Source organism: Leishmania major, chromosome 18 (genome assembly GCF_000002725.2).
Source record: "Leishmania major strain Friedlin complete genome, chromosome 18".
NCBI classification, from domain to species: domain Eukaryota; phylum Euglenozoa; class Kinetoplastea; order Trypanosomatida; family Trypanosomatidae; genus Leishmania; species Leishmania major.
The window spans coordinates 317501-332385 of NC_007259.2; the positions used below are offsets into that span (position 1 = coordinate 317501).

The window sequence follows — 14885 nt, forward strand, 5'->3', positions numbered from 1 at the left end:
GCCCTCTACCCCTCATCATCTACCCTCCCTCCCTCGCTCCCTCCCCGACTCTCACCCCCTTCACCGAGTAACACAACAGGCACACGCGCACGATCCGTCGCAGATACACCTGCGCACACACCATAGAAGTGGATGTCTGCACCACACCTGTTATCTTTCCTACACCCAGCCGCGTCTTGTAGCCCGCCTCCCATCGCCGTGCTGACATGGATGCTGGCGATGGAGGAACGGCTGGGCCGCCAGGCTGTACACATCGCGGAGCTGGAGGCAAGGCACGACATCACTGCTCTTCTAGCTCGCTCCTACTTCGCGATGTCGACGTCATGTCCGCGTTCGGAGTGGCGGCCTGTTCGCTCAGAGCCAGGCTCACAGCTGGAGTGCCTGGCTGCTGCATCAAGCGGCCACCGCGAGAACGACGGCGACGCGGTGACGAAGCAATTGTGCCGCGCCGCGTCCTGCGCAGAACCTCTGTCGCCAACAGCGTTCTCTCTCAGACACACACAAGCCTCTGCGCAGACTGGCGCGTTGGCACGACAAGACGAAAACGGCACACGCCGCAGCACGCCAGAGCTGCCGCTGTCTTCCTTCTGGCAGCAGCTGGCAGACCTCGATGATCGACTTACCGAAGTAGAGTGGACAACGGTGCACTGCGAAGGGTCGCAGCCGACGGCCGCCGCACGTCGACCTCAACAACACCGTGTCGACTCGTCCAGGCCAACGATGGACGATTGTGTTGCTCTTCTCGACTCTCTGCTCACATCGCAAGAGGGGACGCGCACGCCTCAATGGAACGCCATGACAGCCGACGCAGAGCTACCGCGGCGACAGCAGCGGCCGTCGCAAGAGACGGAGCGCCATCTGCCGCTGCAGCTCCACTCTCGGCAGCAGTACATACTCAGTGTACTCGCCAAGCTTCGCGATGCTCTGCGCAGCACCCAAGCCTCATACAAGGCAGCCACGGGTATCCGCACACCCGTCTCGTTGGAGACGCTGCTGCAGCTGCCACCGGAGACCTTGCCCCTTCTCATGTGCACCGACGACGGCACGCGCGACGTGCGTCAGCCTCAGTGCAGTCATCCCTGCGATGCCTCTGGTGGAACAGCCGCGTGTTGTGGCCTCTTGTCCAGCACCTCTATTTACACGCTGTGGGCCACGCTCATGGATGGCGTCGACACGCTCCCCTGTTTCTCGCGCGCTGTGGCAGAGGCGCTCTGGGCAGCAGTGCTGTGGATGCATGTGTGCGCCACTCTTGCGCCTCCCCGCCACGGCGAAACGCCGGCGTCCGCGCCTGCGGGCCGACGCAGCAACGCCGCGGGTGAAGACGCAGCACCTCACGGTCAGACGTTTTTCGCGCCCATCGCGAGCGGCAAGGGAGAAATACGCAGCCACGTTCGACCTCTTCGAGCTGAAGTGCAGCAGCAGCGCGCCGCTTCCGCGTCTCCGTTGCAACGCCGACCAGTAAGGAGTGAAGCAGAACCTCGACAACTGCGCTCTCCCTCGGAGGCGCGTCAGCGATTGGCTGTACGTCAGCAGCGCGCCATCGCCCCGACTCTGAAGAGTCGGCTGCAAGAGGAGGAGGAGCGGTGGGCGTACCGGGACTTTCCTGTCCGCCGCGGATTCACCGCGCCGACGGTGTACGACGATCTCTTTCCGTTGCCGACTGCTGTCTCAGCGTTTGTGAAGCCCCCAGTGTATACCGTGCCATCGCCGTCACTGTTGGCCGAACGGAGCAGCGGTGCTGCAGTTGCAGAGGCAAAGGAGGAGGCGGCGACAACCGTCGAACTCGGCTTCTATACTGGGCCTGCCCGTAGGCCGCGGTCGCTCGTGTAAAGGTGAAGATGTCGCCCTGCATGCATTGGACCACATTGCCACAGTCGCCCATTCTTTCTGCGTGCACTCGCCTGCGTGGGCGTGCGCGTGACACGCTCGCGCGTGCGACAGCGCGCATGCGCATGCCTGGTTTTCGCATGTCCTTCTCTTCGGCGCTCACGCCTCATGTGGCTCGGGCACGCCCTCTCTCGCGGAGCGGGACTGTGTCGACGCATCTGCCCCCTCCCTCTCCCTCCCCCTTTCCCCTCTCCCCTCTCCCCCATCTGTGTGTCGCTGCGATCGTTCGTGACAAGTGGGCAAACACGGCGCAAAACGGCGTTGCCGCGGCGACGTGACGAAGGGATCACTCCGAGCTGGAAAGGAGGCCGGGCAGACGGCGAAAAGACCAACATGCGTGTGTGTGTATGTGTGTGTGTGCAACACGGCACGCCGCATTATCGCTGCTCGCCGTCCCTCTTAACGGTCCTCTCGGCCGCCACCACCACTACCCGCTCTCACCTCAACGCCCTTCCGGCTAGATTATCTTGCGAACCCCCTTCTCCCCTCTCTTGCCTGTGCCTCCCACTCTCCGCTGTGCACCTAAACGCGCATGGACGCACCCAGTGCGCCCTCTCCTTTATCTGCGTGCCTGTACTGACCCAGTTCCGTAGACGCTCCGCGAGGAAGAGCTGTATCATCAAGTTGCCGTATCCAGTCCGACCCCCGCAAATTATCAGGGCGCTTACTGGAACATCTTTGTGTGTGTGTGTGTGTGTGTTTTGCGCGCCAGCCTCGGCCGTTGACGAGTTTACCTGCACGCCATGTCCAACAGCGCGGGGGCGTCGTCCCCGCCCATGTCCACCGACTGCTACTCCTTTTACTGTCCCGTGTGCGATATTCAGTTTTCGGACTCGCAAGCCGCAGAGGCGCACAAGGCCAGCCGCCAGCACAAACGCAAGAGTGGCGAGCTCGAGTGGGAGACGCGGCAGTACAAGAAGGACGCCGATGTGACTCCCGACGACGTGTGGGCGCTCGTGCGGCGCAAGCAGGCCGAACTCCACGTTATCCCCTGGAGCGAGCTCAAGCACAGCGAAGAGGAGAGCGCGACATGAGAGGGAACGGCGTGCCGCCTCGGTGCACACGTGTGTGGCCGTGCCATGTGGCGCCACAGCCGCCCAGCTGGGTGCAGACAAGTGAGACGATTTCCGCGCGATTGGAGGCGTGGCGAACGTCCCCGCCCTGCTTTTTGTCTGTGTGGCGGCTTCCGTGGATGAGGGTGTGTATGATCGGGCCCCCGAGCACGCGGACATCTACGCAGGGAAAGGCCGAGGAAAGAGAAACAGAGGTGAGGGCGCACACAGAAAGAAAGCAGATCTTCAGAGTGGTGCGGTGGCCTGCGTGAGAGATGAGGCTAGGTAGAGCAGCAGCACGATGGCACACCGCCTGCCGTCCAGCCGGCTTTGTCCACCAAACCCCCTCGGCAGCTCGACATGGCGCGGGGAACAAAAGGGCGAACATGCTCGGGGCCGTGAGCACAAAGTTTGCGCGCGCTGTATGACGATGTCGTGCCTGTCGCGCTGCCCGCTCTAGCTTCCGTTGTTTGCGCTTCTCGGCGGCCTCATCATGCGCGACACCTTCCCCTGTCTCTGCCTCCACCTCTGCTTCTGGAGTCAACATCATCGACGAGTATTAGCCACGTAAAATCGTCGCTGTATCCTCCGCTGTCAGCGCTGGGCTCCTCGCTTCACAAGTGTGCTGTATAGACACACACACACACACACACACACACACACACACGCACATACACACACACACACACACGCACGCACGCACGCACGCACCGAGGGCTACGGTGACACAGCAACATCCTCAGGAGGAAGGGCCATAAAAAGCTATAACGAAAAGGAGGGCTTAGTAAGGAAAGGCACACAGGCACGACAGAGATGGACAACCACAACGCCGATGGGTACAGCGACGCCGCAGACGTGCTGAAGGTGCTGCACGACACGGTAGAGATGTACGTGTCTTCCATGCAAGACAGTGAGGACAAGGAGCGCGGATGCAGCATGGCGTCGGCATCCGCGTCCTCGTCATCTCTCACCACCTCTGCAGCAATAGACCTCGCCATCACGCGACAGCACATTCAGGAAAATGTGCCGCGTTTGTTGGGCGTGTGCGCGTCTGTGCGGAGCATGTTGCGCAGGGTCGCTATGCTGCCCCGTCAGCCCTCGCGACGGAGTGACAGCGAGTCCTTGAGCGCGTCTAGCAGCTTGGGCAGTTCCACCACGGCGGCAAAGCGCCATGAAGCCGTCAGTGGCCTCATCATGCGAAAGCTTGGCGACGTCATGGAGAATGCTCACATGATACGTGGACTCGCGAAGGTGCAGCAACAGCAGCAGCATCTCTTGCCGTCACACCTATCTCGTGTGTCGTCGCTAGCCTCGCCGGACGACAATGACGGACCGCTTCTCATGAAACAGCTCATCCGTGTGACGCTGTACAATCTTGAGGACATGGAGCGGCTTCTACGTGCCGCCTACCCGAATGAGCTATTCACAGACACGGTGAACTGGGGCGGCGACGAGGTTGATGAGGCGGATAGGCCTACGCTGTTTCCGCACTCGCCACGTGTGCGTCGCACGCTGACACGCTCGCACGGACAACGTCTCGGCTATAACGGTGGCAGCTCCGGTCACGAAGGCCGGCGCGACTCCACTGGTTGCGCGCACAGCACCAGCAGCGGCGATGGTGGTGGAGTAAACTCGTCATTGGAAACGCCGCGCAGCTCCACTCACACGGCGCCGTACGTGCGACGCAGTCCCTCTTTCGACCAGGCGAACCTTCTCACCGGCTCATGGGCGACAGCCAATCAAGAGGACCACGACGGCGACAGCGAAGCCGCACCGACAGTGCGCCTAACCGACACAACCCCCACGTCGCCCACTGGTGCCTACCCGTCAGCATCTATTCTAGCGCGGTCGCAGCAGGCAGACCCGCTTTCGTCGGCGTCGTCTTTCGTCGCTTCGGCGCCGGGGCCGTCTTCGCCACGCGTCCAATTTGTCATTGGCGAGCCCCCTGATTCCGAGGGCCAGGACTCCTCCCTCGCCGAATGTGCGCTAGCGTCCACGGCAATGCCGAAACAGTCCTCTCCTTGTGACAGTAACCTGCTGTCAAACCCTGTGGTGCGGCTCAGCAGCACTGACAATGATAAGCACAGCCGCAACGTCAGCGACCGAGCGCCTGCGGACTCCGTCACTGCCTCAACGCTCAGCACAGCCACCACCGGCGGCTCCCTCGGCTCTTCGGCGTTGCAGTTGGGCGACGACGCGCCACCCCGGTCCCGCGATGGGAACAGCAGCGTCGGCAGCCGGGGAGGCATAGCCCGCGCGCTGCCGCCGCCCGTCGGACTTCCCCCCCGGTCACCGCGCCGGTATGACCCGCAGCAACTTGCAACCAGCCTCGCCTCCTCGTCTGGCGATCAGCGGCTACCGCTTGCTCCAGACCCCGCTTGGGTGGACCCCAACATGCGTGTGAGGACGTATCACATGCAACGGCTCCCGGGCGAACTCTGGGGCGTTATTATCGAGGACCATCAAGCGAAGATGGAGGCTGCCTTCCGTGCGGATGTGGTGGACCTATTCAAATATGGCGAAGTGTCCCCGGCGCTGCGCGGCGAGGACGTGCGCGAGGTATACTTCACCGTGGTAGGCACGGACCTGCACATCCGCATAGAGCTGGAGCACCTGTGCTCGATGGCGGAGCCTGAGATCAACACACGACTCAATCTCTGCTCGTACCCGCACATGACGGAGCTGTATGAAGAGTTCTTCAAGGCTCATCAGGCCAAGGAGCTCGACGCCGTCGAAGACAGCACGGCGACGCCAGACAGCGACACGCCACGGTACAGTGAAACGTATTCGAACGACGGCGATGGCACAGGGGGGGACGAGGAGGACGAAGGCGCAAGCGACGGTAGCGATGAGCAGCGCTCCTTGAGTCTCGCGAGTGACTTGAACGCTGCCGAAGCCGCCGCGGACGACTCGGCGGCTGGCGTGCGCACACCGCCACTGCTGATCGCAACAGACTCGCGCACAATGTCGGTTGTGGGGAGCTCGGCAGCAACACCCTGCGTCTTCAGCACGCCAAACCTGAGAGCCGCCGTTGGTGAAGACAGTGGAGGCTTGGGCGAGACAGGGCGTGAAGCGTCCGCTTCCGTCTCCCCGTGTGCCCTCGTCAGCGTCGAGAGCCACACTCACCTCCAGGAAGGAGCCACATCGGCGTCGGCATCGCGTCATCCGCATACAGTGCGTATTCCTGGCGCGCGATGGGCACGTCTGCTGCTCTCGCCTGCGCCGGAGAAGAGCGATCTAAAGTACGCCTTCGTCAAAGACACGGGCGTCGCTCTTGGCGTGCTGCCGTCCGAGGCCCGCGAGGCGTGCCAGGAGGTGCGCTTCTCCTTTGGCAGCCTTGTCGTGGACTTTATGTGGGATAATGCGGAGCTCTACCCGGGCGCGGTGCCGCTCTCGGCGCCAGAGATCGACACAGCTCTGAAAAACTGCCTGTACCCCTCTGTGCGTGCCTTCTACACCGACGCCTGTGCCGCGCTCCACCTCGACGACGATCTCGCGGTGGTGCCTGCGGCGAAGCGCGCCAGCAGCTCCGGCGGTGGCAGCACCGCTGAGTCAGTCGTCGCTCAGCTCATCCTGCCGGATAAGTCAGAGCTCGACTTGGCGTCAGGCACACACAGCGCGTTGGCGCTGGATATGAGCGGCAATGCAGAGAAAGGAGAGGCGGCATCGGTGCCCAAGTCGAGCAGGGAAGATGACTGGTCAACGGCACGCTTGCCCATGGCGCCACAGCTGGCGCAGGCAGAAAGGTCACCGTCAACGTTTCCGTCTACTGCGACGACGGTACTCTACGCGGCAGACAGTGCGGCGGCGGCGTCGAGGAAAGTGGCCTCGTCACAGCAGCAGCGAGGTGCCCCGCTGCCTCCGTTTAATCGGACGGACAGCATCATGTCGAACGCGTCAGTCGAGGCCGAGCCTCGCATTGCTGTTCCCCAGCCAACCGTCGGCTCCCACATACGCTCTTCAAGAGGTCAGAAGCAGCGGCGGGTTCACTCACCAGCTGGCACACCTCGCGTCGGTGCCCCCGCAACAGCTAACGCCAACGCCGCCGACTCTCAGTCCTCAAAGGCGGCTGCGCGGCGCGCCATGCCAAAGAGCTCGCAGGAGCCGGCAACATTGAACCAATTCGCCCTCCTCCACGGGGTGTCGGTTCAGGTGCTGTGCCAGTGGAACCCCGCGCTGGCGGAGTTGGACGCCGACGCCGTCATCCCGGCCACTGTCACGGTGTACGTTCCCCGCCTCTCGCTCTCCCCCGGCCGCGCACGTGGGCAAGCGGGGCCAGGCGTGACTTCCGAGGCTAGGCGCCACCGCGACCCAAACGACGGCGCCCTTGCAGACATGACAAACGATACTCCTCACAGCCGCACGGCACGCCTCCCGACACCGGTTGCTCGTCCAAATGCCAAGGCGACCGCAGCAGCTGCAGCATCACGCGCGGTATCGATGCCCGCCTCCCCATCTCATGCGGTAGCTTCCCCGAAACTGCCGGCACAAGCGAGCGAGCCGGAGAAAGCGAAGATCAGCACCATCATCACCATCTCGAAGAAGGACAGCACCCCCGCTGTTGTCACGTCGCGCTGGCCACCACCACTCTCCGTGGAGGACGTCGAGAAGTGCCGCTCCTTTCTCACTCCACCCACGGTGCCGAGTGCAACAGTGTCCGCTGCAGCTCCAGCCGCAGAGCTGGCTCCGCCTGTCCTTCCCTTCCCCATGACGACGTCTCACTCCGCCTCTAAAGTCCTGGAGACACCGGTAGCTGCAGGCGCCAAGGTGCCACGCGGCGCTGTCAGCGCGGCCGTGGCACCCGCTCAGCCCGGCGCCGCCTCCACCAAGCCGACGGCGCCGTTTTCGTCTGCCAAACCGACCCCGACCGCCAGGAGCACACGCGAAGTGTTGCCGCAGGCTCTGCAGCCTGACGAGAATACGGCGACCGTGGCGCCGGCTGGAGGCCGAGTTCCGCCGGCGCGCACGGTGTATCAGCTGTTCAAACCGCAGACCACGCGAGTCGCTGAGCCGAGAGAGATCGAGGCGGTCTTGGCAGCTCATAGCGTCCCTCGCCTGCATCTGGACGGAGTGGCGTTCAAGGCAGCTGCAGCTGCTGACGACGGTGCTCGTGGCCGCGCTGTTGGCGAGGACCACGTCGACCACGAGAACCACAAGGAAGCGGTTGAGGGGTCGACGATGCTGTTGGAGTGGGACCTGGGCCTGCGCCTCGACAATCTCACGGTGGTGCAAGTGCGGCGCAGCTCTGTGGCTGCGCGGGCCAACGTGCAGCCCGGCGACACGCTGCGCACGATGAATGGGCAGGCGCTTCTCTGTCGGAGCGACTTCGAGCACGCCATGGCGCAGCAGCTTCAGCAGCACAGAAAGGGAAGTGAAGAGCGTACATTGTTCGTAACGGCGATGACCAGCCGCGGCATTCCTACAACGTATCGTCTTCGTATTCCGACTCTTCGCCGCGACGGCGCGACGGCGCAGCCAGATCTGCCACTGCAGCATGACCTGCACCATACTTCGGCACTGGCAGCGCAGCAGCAGGCACAGCCACCCCCACGAAGGCTAGGACCCCTCTCCGCACGGATGTCAAGTGCAGCGAGAGGTACCCCGCAGCAGCAGCGGGGACTGCAGCCCGCTACGGAACGCTCCGCGAGAGTGCCGGTGGAAAGGGCAGGGCCGGCATCTGCCCGCACGCCCGTGAGCAGTCTCGGTGCGGCTGCGCGGGTGTCGCGCGTAGTTCCGATTAACACGAACGCGGTGCTGCTGTGTACTATGCAGCCGCTAGACATGGTCGGCACTTCGTCGATCGATGCAGGCCGTGCTGAGTCCTTGTCAGGGTCGGCATGGAGGACAGACTGCGATGGCAGTGCGTCCAGCCGCACGCGAGCCTACGTCTCGTAGACGATAGCCGGCATGTGCAACGGAGCATCGAAAAGGCATAAGTGGTAGCGGGGAAGAAAGCGGTGGTGCAGCCGCATGCTCGGTGCTCCTGTTGATCATTCTCCATGCACGCTCGCCTCCCTCCCCTCGTTGCCCGCGTCCACGCCACCCCTCAGCGTTCGGCTCGCATATATCGCTACTCGTGCCGGTCGTGTGTCTCTTCCATCCGCTCGCCGCCACATGCCGCAGTGATGCTTCGGATGTTGTGCGTGTGTGCGTGCATTTCTTTTTCCATGTGAGCGTCCTGCACCGAATCAAGAAATCAGGAACACTTCTGCCGTACGAGCGCAACTTTACCTCTCTCTCTTTGTGTGTGTGTGTGTGTGTGTCTCACAGTCGGTCGAGTGGCCGGCACCGGTTCTCGTCACGGCAGCTGCCTGCCCTTAAGCGCTCTTCCGCATCGCTCACCTCACCTCCTAGCTCCGCACTCGTCGTCTTACACGCGTGAGGAAGAAGAGAGGAGCCACCACCGACATACCAACTGAGGTCCTTGCATGCGTCTCTCCCGTGTTTGCACGCTGTTGTTGTTGCCGCTCACCTAAATTGTGCCTCATCCCTCCCTCTCCTGTGCGACCGCCTTGTCGGTGGGCTGCCATCGACGCCGTGGGTTTTCACTCGCCCCCCCCCCTCCCGACCCTTCGCTCACGCACGCACACTTAAACGCATGCGGGCAAGCGCTGACAACCACGAGCGCAGTACACGGACACACGCGCTCATTTCTTCGGCATCAGACACAGGAGCGACTGGCATTCCTCCCGTGCCCTGCGGCGGAGTTTTGGAGACGCTGTCCGTTGGCCTCTGCTCCCTCCACTCAGTTCTCAGCGACCACGCTTCGGAATCGCCTTCGCCTCCCCAGCACCACCACCACCACCACATCTCATCGAAACAAGCATATATATATATATATATATATCATAGGCAAGCCGCGGTTGTGGGTGCGAGCAACGCAGGCGGATCTTGGCTTTCCGGGTAAGCACCCCCCCCCCTAATACTCGGCAGTAGTAAGTTTCCTCCCCCTTTCTCTCTTTCGTTTCCTTCCTCGCAGCACGAGTCGCTCCCACTCATCATGCCAGCCATCGGACAAGAGAAGCTGGAGTTCCACAAGTGCTTTCGCATTCTGCAGACGTCAGCGGAGATGATGTCGGATCGGAAGTACAAGGTGGCGCAGCATGTGGTTCCTGGCTCCCTCGGCGAGTTCATTGAACGCTACGTCGAGGAGGTGGAGGTGACGGAGGACGGCGGCGCGGCGGTCGGCGGTGGTCCTACCGATGCCCTGCCCCGTCGCAAGCAGGTGATTCGGCGGGACAAGATGACCCTGGCATGTGAGCGTGAGGTGGGCGAGGGCAACACGCTCAAGGCGGTCGTATACTTCTGCCCACCAAACCACCTCTCGTCGGAGGTGGTAAAGAAGATCGCCGAGGATGCGCTTAATGAAGGCTATCAGCGGATCGTGTTCGTCACCCCATCGAAGCCGAACCCAATCGTGCGCAAAACAATGGACACGTATAACCGTAGTGAGCAGGACCTGCGCTTCGAGCTATTCGAGGAGGATGAGCTCTCTGTGAACATCACCCATCACGAGCTAGTGCCAAAGCACACGCCTCTGTCAGAAGAGGAGCTCAGGGACGTCCTGCACGCTCATGCGCTGGAGCTGAATCAGCTGCCCCGCATCCTGTCCACCGACCCTGTAGCTCGCTACTACGGACTGAGGCGTGGTCAGGTAGTCCGCATTGAGCGTAAGAGCATGTCAGCGGGCCTCTACGTGACCTACCGGCAAGTCGTGTAAAGTGCGCGCATGTGCTACTCAGCACTCGTAGCATGCACGCATGGACGTCTGTCTCTCTGTGTCTCCGTGTGTCTCTCTCGACTTGCGTGGCTGATGTGCGGCATTGCCCGCCTTGTGTTTGGGGTAGTTTGTGTCTTCACGCGCGCGTTGCTCGCTGCGTGAGGTGTGGCGTTAATAGACCTCCTCCCCCCCCCTCTCTCTCTCTACTCGCTCCGTAACAAGTATATATCATGCGCCAACGTGCATCTACGGTGATCGCGGGGCTTCATGGGCGCCCCGCAGGTGCTGTACGTTGATGCATATACTGCTATCGTGCGGTTCTGGCGGCAGAACTGCCGCGCCAACGTCGAGCAAGACAGAAAACCAACTCGCCAAGCACACGCGCGCGCGCAAGCCTGGTGGCGGGTCGCATCCGATGTGGCTCGAGTCTGCCGGCAGTAGAGGGCCTCAACCAGCACCAACACCGCCGCCTTACCCACTGTCTCTGCTTGCAAACTCGATGGGCACCTGTCTTCCTGCCTCTCTATGCTCTTTTCATATCGCCACCGCCCTTCGAGGCATACACACAGGCACATACACACCTGTGCACTGGCGCGACGCAACGATCGATAATCGAGGCACAAGAGAAGCTGGCATAGCTCTACCTTGAGTTGCACCTCCCTCCCTCCTTCTGCCATGTCATCCATTGAAGAGCTCAAGGTGGTGCGGTTGTTTCGCGCACTCAACACGATGATCCAACTCTGCCACGACCGTGGCTACGTCATTCGACACCCGTCAGCGATCGCCGAGGCGGTGCAGAACCCCGAGCTGTACAATAACGAAGAGGGGCTCGACCATGATTGGTTCTTGCGGCACTTCGTCATCTCGCCGGACCGCGCGGCGCGCAGCATACGCGCGAAGCAACGCGGTGATGGCAGCAGCAGAAGCGGCCCCAGACGTGAAGCGAAGAACGAGGAAGATGGCGGCGACGCCGACAAGCCGGGCGAGTACGATGTGGCAGCGGACGAGGATGAGGCGCTTCGTCGTGCAGCTAACGGAGAGTGGGTGTGCATGCGCAACGCCATGCGGCTGACGTGCTCCGTAGACCCACGCCGCGCAACACTGGCGTCGAGCGTCCTCACGGGGGCACCAACGAACAAGGCGCCCTCTTCTGCGCCTGCCGTGACGGCGGAGCCGAAGGACGACGACGGCGACGTGCCCTACGCTGTGGCAGCGGCTGCGGTGGACGCGAAGTCGAAGGAGAAGGCGGCCAAGAACGCCCTCATGGTCTTCTTCTCGGGTTCACCGAAGCTGAGCATGAAAGAGGTGCATTCGTTCCGCGAGAAGGCGCTCAAGAAGAAGGCGTCATCGATGATCGTCGTGACGAACAAGATCGACCCCGGTGTGCGCATGGATGTGCAGGAGCTCAGTGGTCGAATGGATGAGGCCACAGGAGCGGAGCTGCTCTCCATCCAAGTCTTCGAGGAAGAGGCGCTGGCATTCAACGTCGTGCGCCACGAAACGGTACCGCGCCACGTCGCCCTCACGCCCGCCGAGGCCGAGGCGTTCCTGGCAGAGCGGAAACTAAATGTTGCCCAGCTGCCCCGCATGCAAGAGAGTGACCCTCTCGTCCAGTACCTTGGCCTGCAGCGCGGCAGCATCGTCCACATCACACGCGAAGGAAAGCAGAGCGGCCCGTACAGCATGTACCGGCACGTGATTTGAGGCCGCGTGCCTGCCAACGCACAGGTGCGCGACTCGTCCTCTCTCTCTCTCTCTCGTAGTGTCTGTGCGTCTCACCGCATCTTAATCGTGTTTCTTCACCACCACCGGTTAATCAGTGACGGCACCCATCAAATGCCTTGCGTATGCGTTTCTGGTCCTAAGTTGCCTCACCCTGCGCGTGTGCATGGATACATGGTTATGCCCCATCGTCGGTGACTTGTAAGAACGCTTGCCGACCAAGGCTGATGCCTCCACGTGCGGGAATGCACACGCTGCATGTCTGTGTGCACTTGAGAAATAGGAAGGAGAGCAGCACAGCAATGCCGCGATGGGTGCGATGGGTGTGACGGTCCCGGCTATTTGCGCTTACCGACCCAGTTTATGCAGCTGGGCGGTGTGGCGCGGGGACGGCAGAGGGATGATGTGGCAGAGTGGGCGAAAGAGCAGTGGCCATGGTGCGTGCACGCCAGTTGGCACACGCGCGCTGCCCACCCACCCACCCACCCACCCCCGCTCTGCAACCTCCGTGTAGGCCACCAGTGTCCCCACCCTCTCTCGCCGTTTTTTTCTCTACCTCTACCGCCCTCGCCATCTTGATCTCTCCGTCTCTCCGTCTCTCTCTCTCTCTCTTCTGTCGCTTCACCCTTGCCCTCCATTTCGGGCTGCGCACTGGGGGGGGGATGGGATTTCACATGCGTGTGTGGGTGTGTGCGGCGCCTCAGTCGGTGTGCACTACTCTTTTCGAACACGCGCACCGTCACGTATTCGCAACTCGCGTCACTCGCGCCGTCAGAAACGCCTGTTTCTTGCCTCGCACTCCCCGCGCACCGCGCCTTCATTCCAGTGCGCCATGCTGCTCCGTCGCGCGACTCGCTTGGCGCGTGTGTACGGTGGTGGGGCCACCACTGCCTTCGTCCCGGGCAGCAGCAGCAGCAGCAGCAGCAGCTCCTCGACTGCCTCTGTCGGCGCCGACTACCTCCGTGGCCGATCCATCGGTGCCAAGGCGCTTCTCGGTCGCAGGGCACGCCAAGGTAGTCTCTTTGCGGTCGCCAATGACGTCACGGTGAGCGAGAAGCGTGTTCGGCAGCAACTGAACGCTCTGCTGGCCGACGAGCGCGACCCGCTGGCTGAGGCTCGTCGCCAAAGCAGCGCCGCGGAGGGCTTCGCGTCGTCGGCTCGTCCGTTTCCACAGCGACCACTGGTGAACCTGCCAGGAGTCGAGCGTGTCCGCGACCTTCCTGCGGACCCGATCACGCGCCTCTTCTTCCAGCACCAAGGAGACCACGCGCTGTACTACGGCACCTACGATGAGCCCAGCCGCCTCGATGAGGACCGCGTGCAGCTGGAGAAGCGCGAGCCTAAGGACTGGACCTTCAACGTGTTTACTCCCGTGTACGACTTCTGCCACCGTCTGCGCGAGGCGTCCGAGCAGCGGAAACGTTTCGTGATTGTGCCCTCGACAATCGAGACACGCGGGTGTGCGAAGGTGCTGCTCGACCACGGCCTCGTCGCCGGCTTTCGCGACTTCCGCAATGACCGTGCCTTCGCTGTCGAGCTGAAGTACTTCCAAAACGAGCCCACAATCAACATCATTGAGCCGTGCAGCTACGATGGCAAGACAGAGTTCGAATGGTCGCCCAAGATGATGCGACGCCTCATGAACGCGCACGGCATCCACAACCGACTCATCATCTACATCTGCCGCACCGCAGACAACCGCATCATCGACCACATCCAAGCAGTGAAGGAGTGCATTGGCGGACGCGGGTTGATGATGGCGCACTAGGCGGACGCTCGTCGGGTTGATGTTTATTTGTGTACGTGCGTAGGTGGGGCGATGGGCGGGCTAACGGAGAAAGTCGTCCCTGCCTGCCGAAAGTGCCCGTGGCATCTCTGTGGAAAAAGGGCCCCCCTCGCCACCACCAACCATTCCGCCCACGATGGCTGCGGAGGAGCTCATCGAAGGCTCGCTCGCAGGCTCACACGCCTCGTGGTTGCTGTTGTCGTTTCGTTGTCCCCTCGTACGTCTGTGTGCATGTGTCTGGTCGTCACTTAACGTAGAAGCGCATATAAGCTCGCTTGTGGATGCGAATGGCGAGATGCATGACGGCGTCACCCGCCCATTCTCCATCGGCCCCATCCCTGCCCTCCCCCCCCCGCCTCCCCCAGCTTGCGCCTCTTGAAGGAGCAGCTGGTAAGCGGGTGCACCCCTGGTGCCTTGCTGATGTCTGCGTAGGGCAGCGCTTCTGTCTGCCGTGGTGATCGGCAAGTCAGAGTATGAGGCGAAGAGAGCGCGCGCGAGACGCAGTGGTAGTGGCGGCGCCGAGGGAATGAGGCGTGGTGCAACGGGAGGGGCAAGCGTTATCGCCCGCGGCACTCCTCTCTGCCACCCGCCGCTCATCTCCTTTGTTTAGCTCCTGCAATCATGATCATCGTCACCAACACCCACATACACATACACCACAACTCGGCACCCTCTCGTTCCTCAGATATGCAATCATACGTACGTACACATATGCAAA

At 62.2% G+C, this 14885-nt stretch overlaps 6 protein-coding genes across 6 annotated transcripts; all 6 read left to right on the top strand.

Moving 5' to 3' along the window:
* Window positions 1-132: 132 nt before the first annotated feature.
* LMJF_18_0750 (hypothetical protein) lies at window positions 133-1830 on the top strand (the record flags this gene model as incomplete). The annotated part of the gene is made up of 1 exon (XM_001682429.1): window positions 133-1830. One exon carries the CDS (start codon window positions 133-135, stop codon window positions 1828-1830), a length of 1698 nt encoding a protein of 565 aa, XP_001682481.1.
* An 800-nt stretch (window positions 1831-2630) lies between these two features.
* Window positions 2631-2921, top strand: LMJF_18_0760 (conserved hypothetical protein; the record flags this gene model as incomplete). Its single annotated transcript, XM_001682430.1, has 1 exon — window positions 2631-2921. The coding sequence occupies one exon, from the start codon at window positions 2631-2633 to the stop codon at window positions 2919-2921; it is 291 nt and encodes a 96-aa protein (XP_001682482.1).
* Window positions 2922-3752: 831 nt separating this feature from the next.
* On the top strand, window positions 3753-8834 carry LMJF_18_0770 (conserved hypothetical protein; the record flags this gene model as incomplete). The annotated part of the gene is made up of 1 exon (XM_001682431.1): window positions 3753-8834. The coding sequence occupies one exon, from the start codon at window positions 3753-3755 to the stop codon at window positions 8832-8834; it is 5082 nt and encodes a 1693-aa protein (XP_001682483.1).
* Window positions 8835-9939: 1105 nt separating this feature from the next.
* Window positions 9940-10659, top strand: LMJF_18_0780 (putative DNA-directed RNA polymerases II; the record flags this gene model as incomplete). Its single annotated transcript, XM_001682432.1, has 1 exon — window positions 9940-10659. The coding sequence occupies one exon, from the start codon at window positions 9940-9942 to the stop codon at window positions 10657-10659; it is 720 nt and encodes a 239-aa protein (XP_001682484.1).
* Window positions 10660-11334: 675 nt separating this feature from the next.
* Window positions 11335-12363, top strand: LMJF_18_0790 (putative DNA-directed RNA polymerase II; the record flags this gene model as incomplete). The annotated part of the gene is made up of 1 exon (XM_001682433.1): window positions 11335-12363. The coding sequence occupies one exon, from the start codon at window positions 11335-11337 to the stop codon at window positions 12361-12363; it is 1029 nt and encodes a 342-aa protein (XP_001682485.1).
* Window positions 12364-13213: 850 nt separating this feature from the next.
* LMJF_18_0800 (conserved hypothetical protein) lies at window positions 13214-14149 on the top strand (the record flags this gene model as incomplete). Its single annotated transcript, XM_001682434.1, has 1 exon — window positions 13214-14149. One exon carries the CDS (start codon window positions 13214-13216, stop codon window positions 14147-14149), a length of 936 nt encoding a protein of 311 aa, XP_001682486.1.
* Between the last annotated feature and the right edge of the window lie 736 nt (window positions 14150-14885).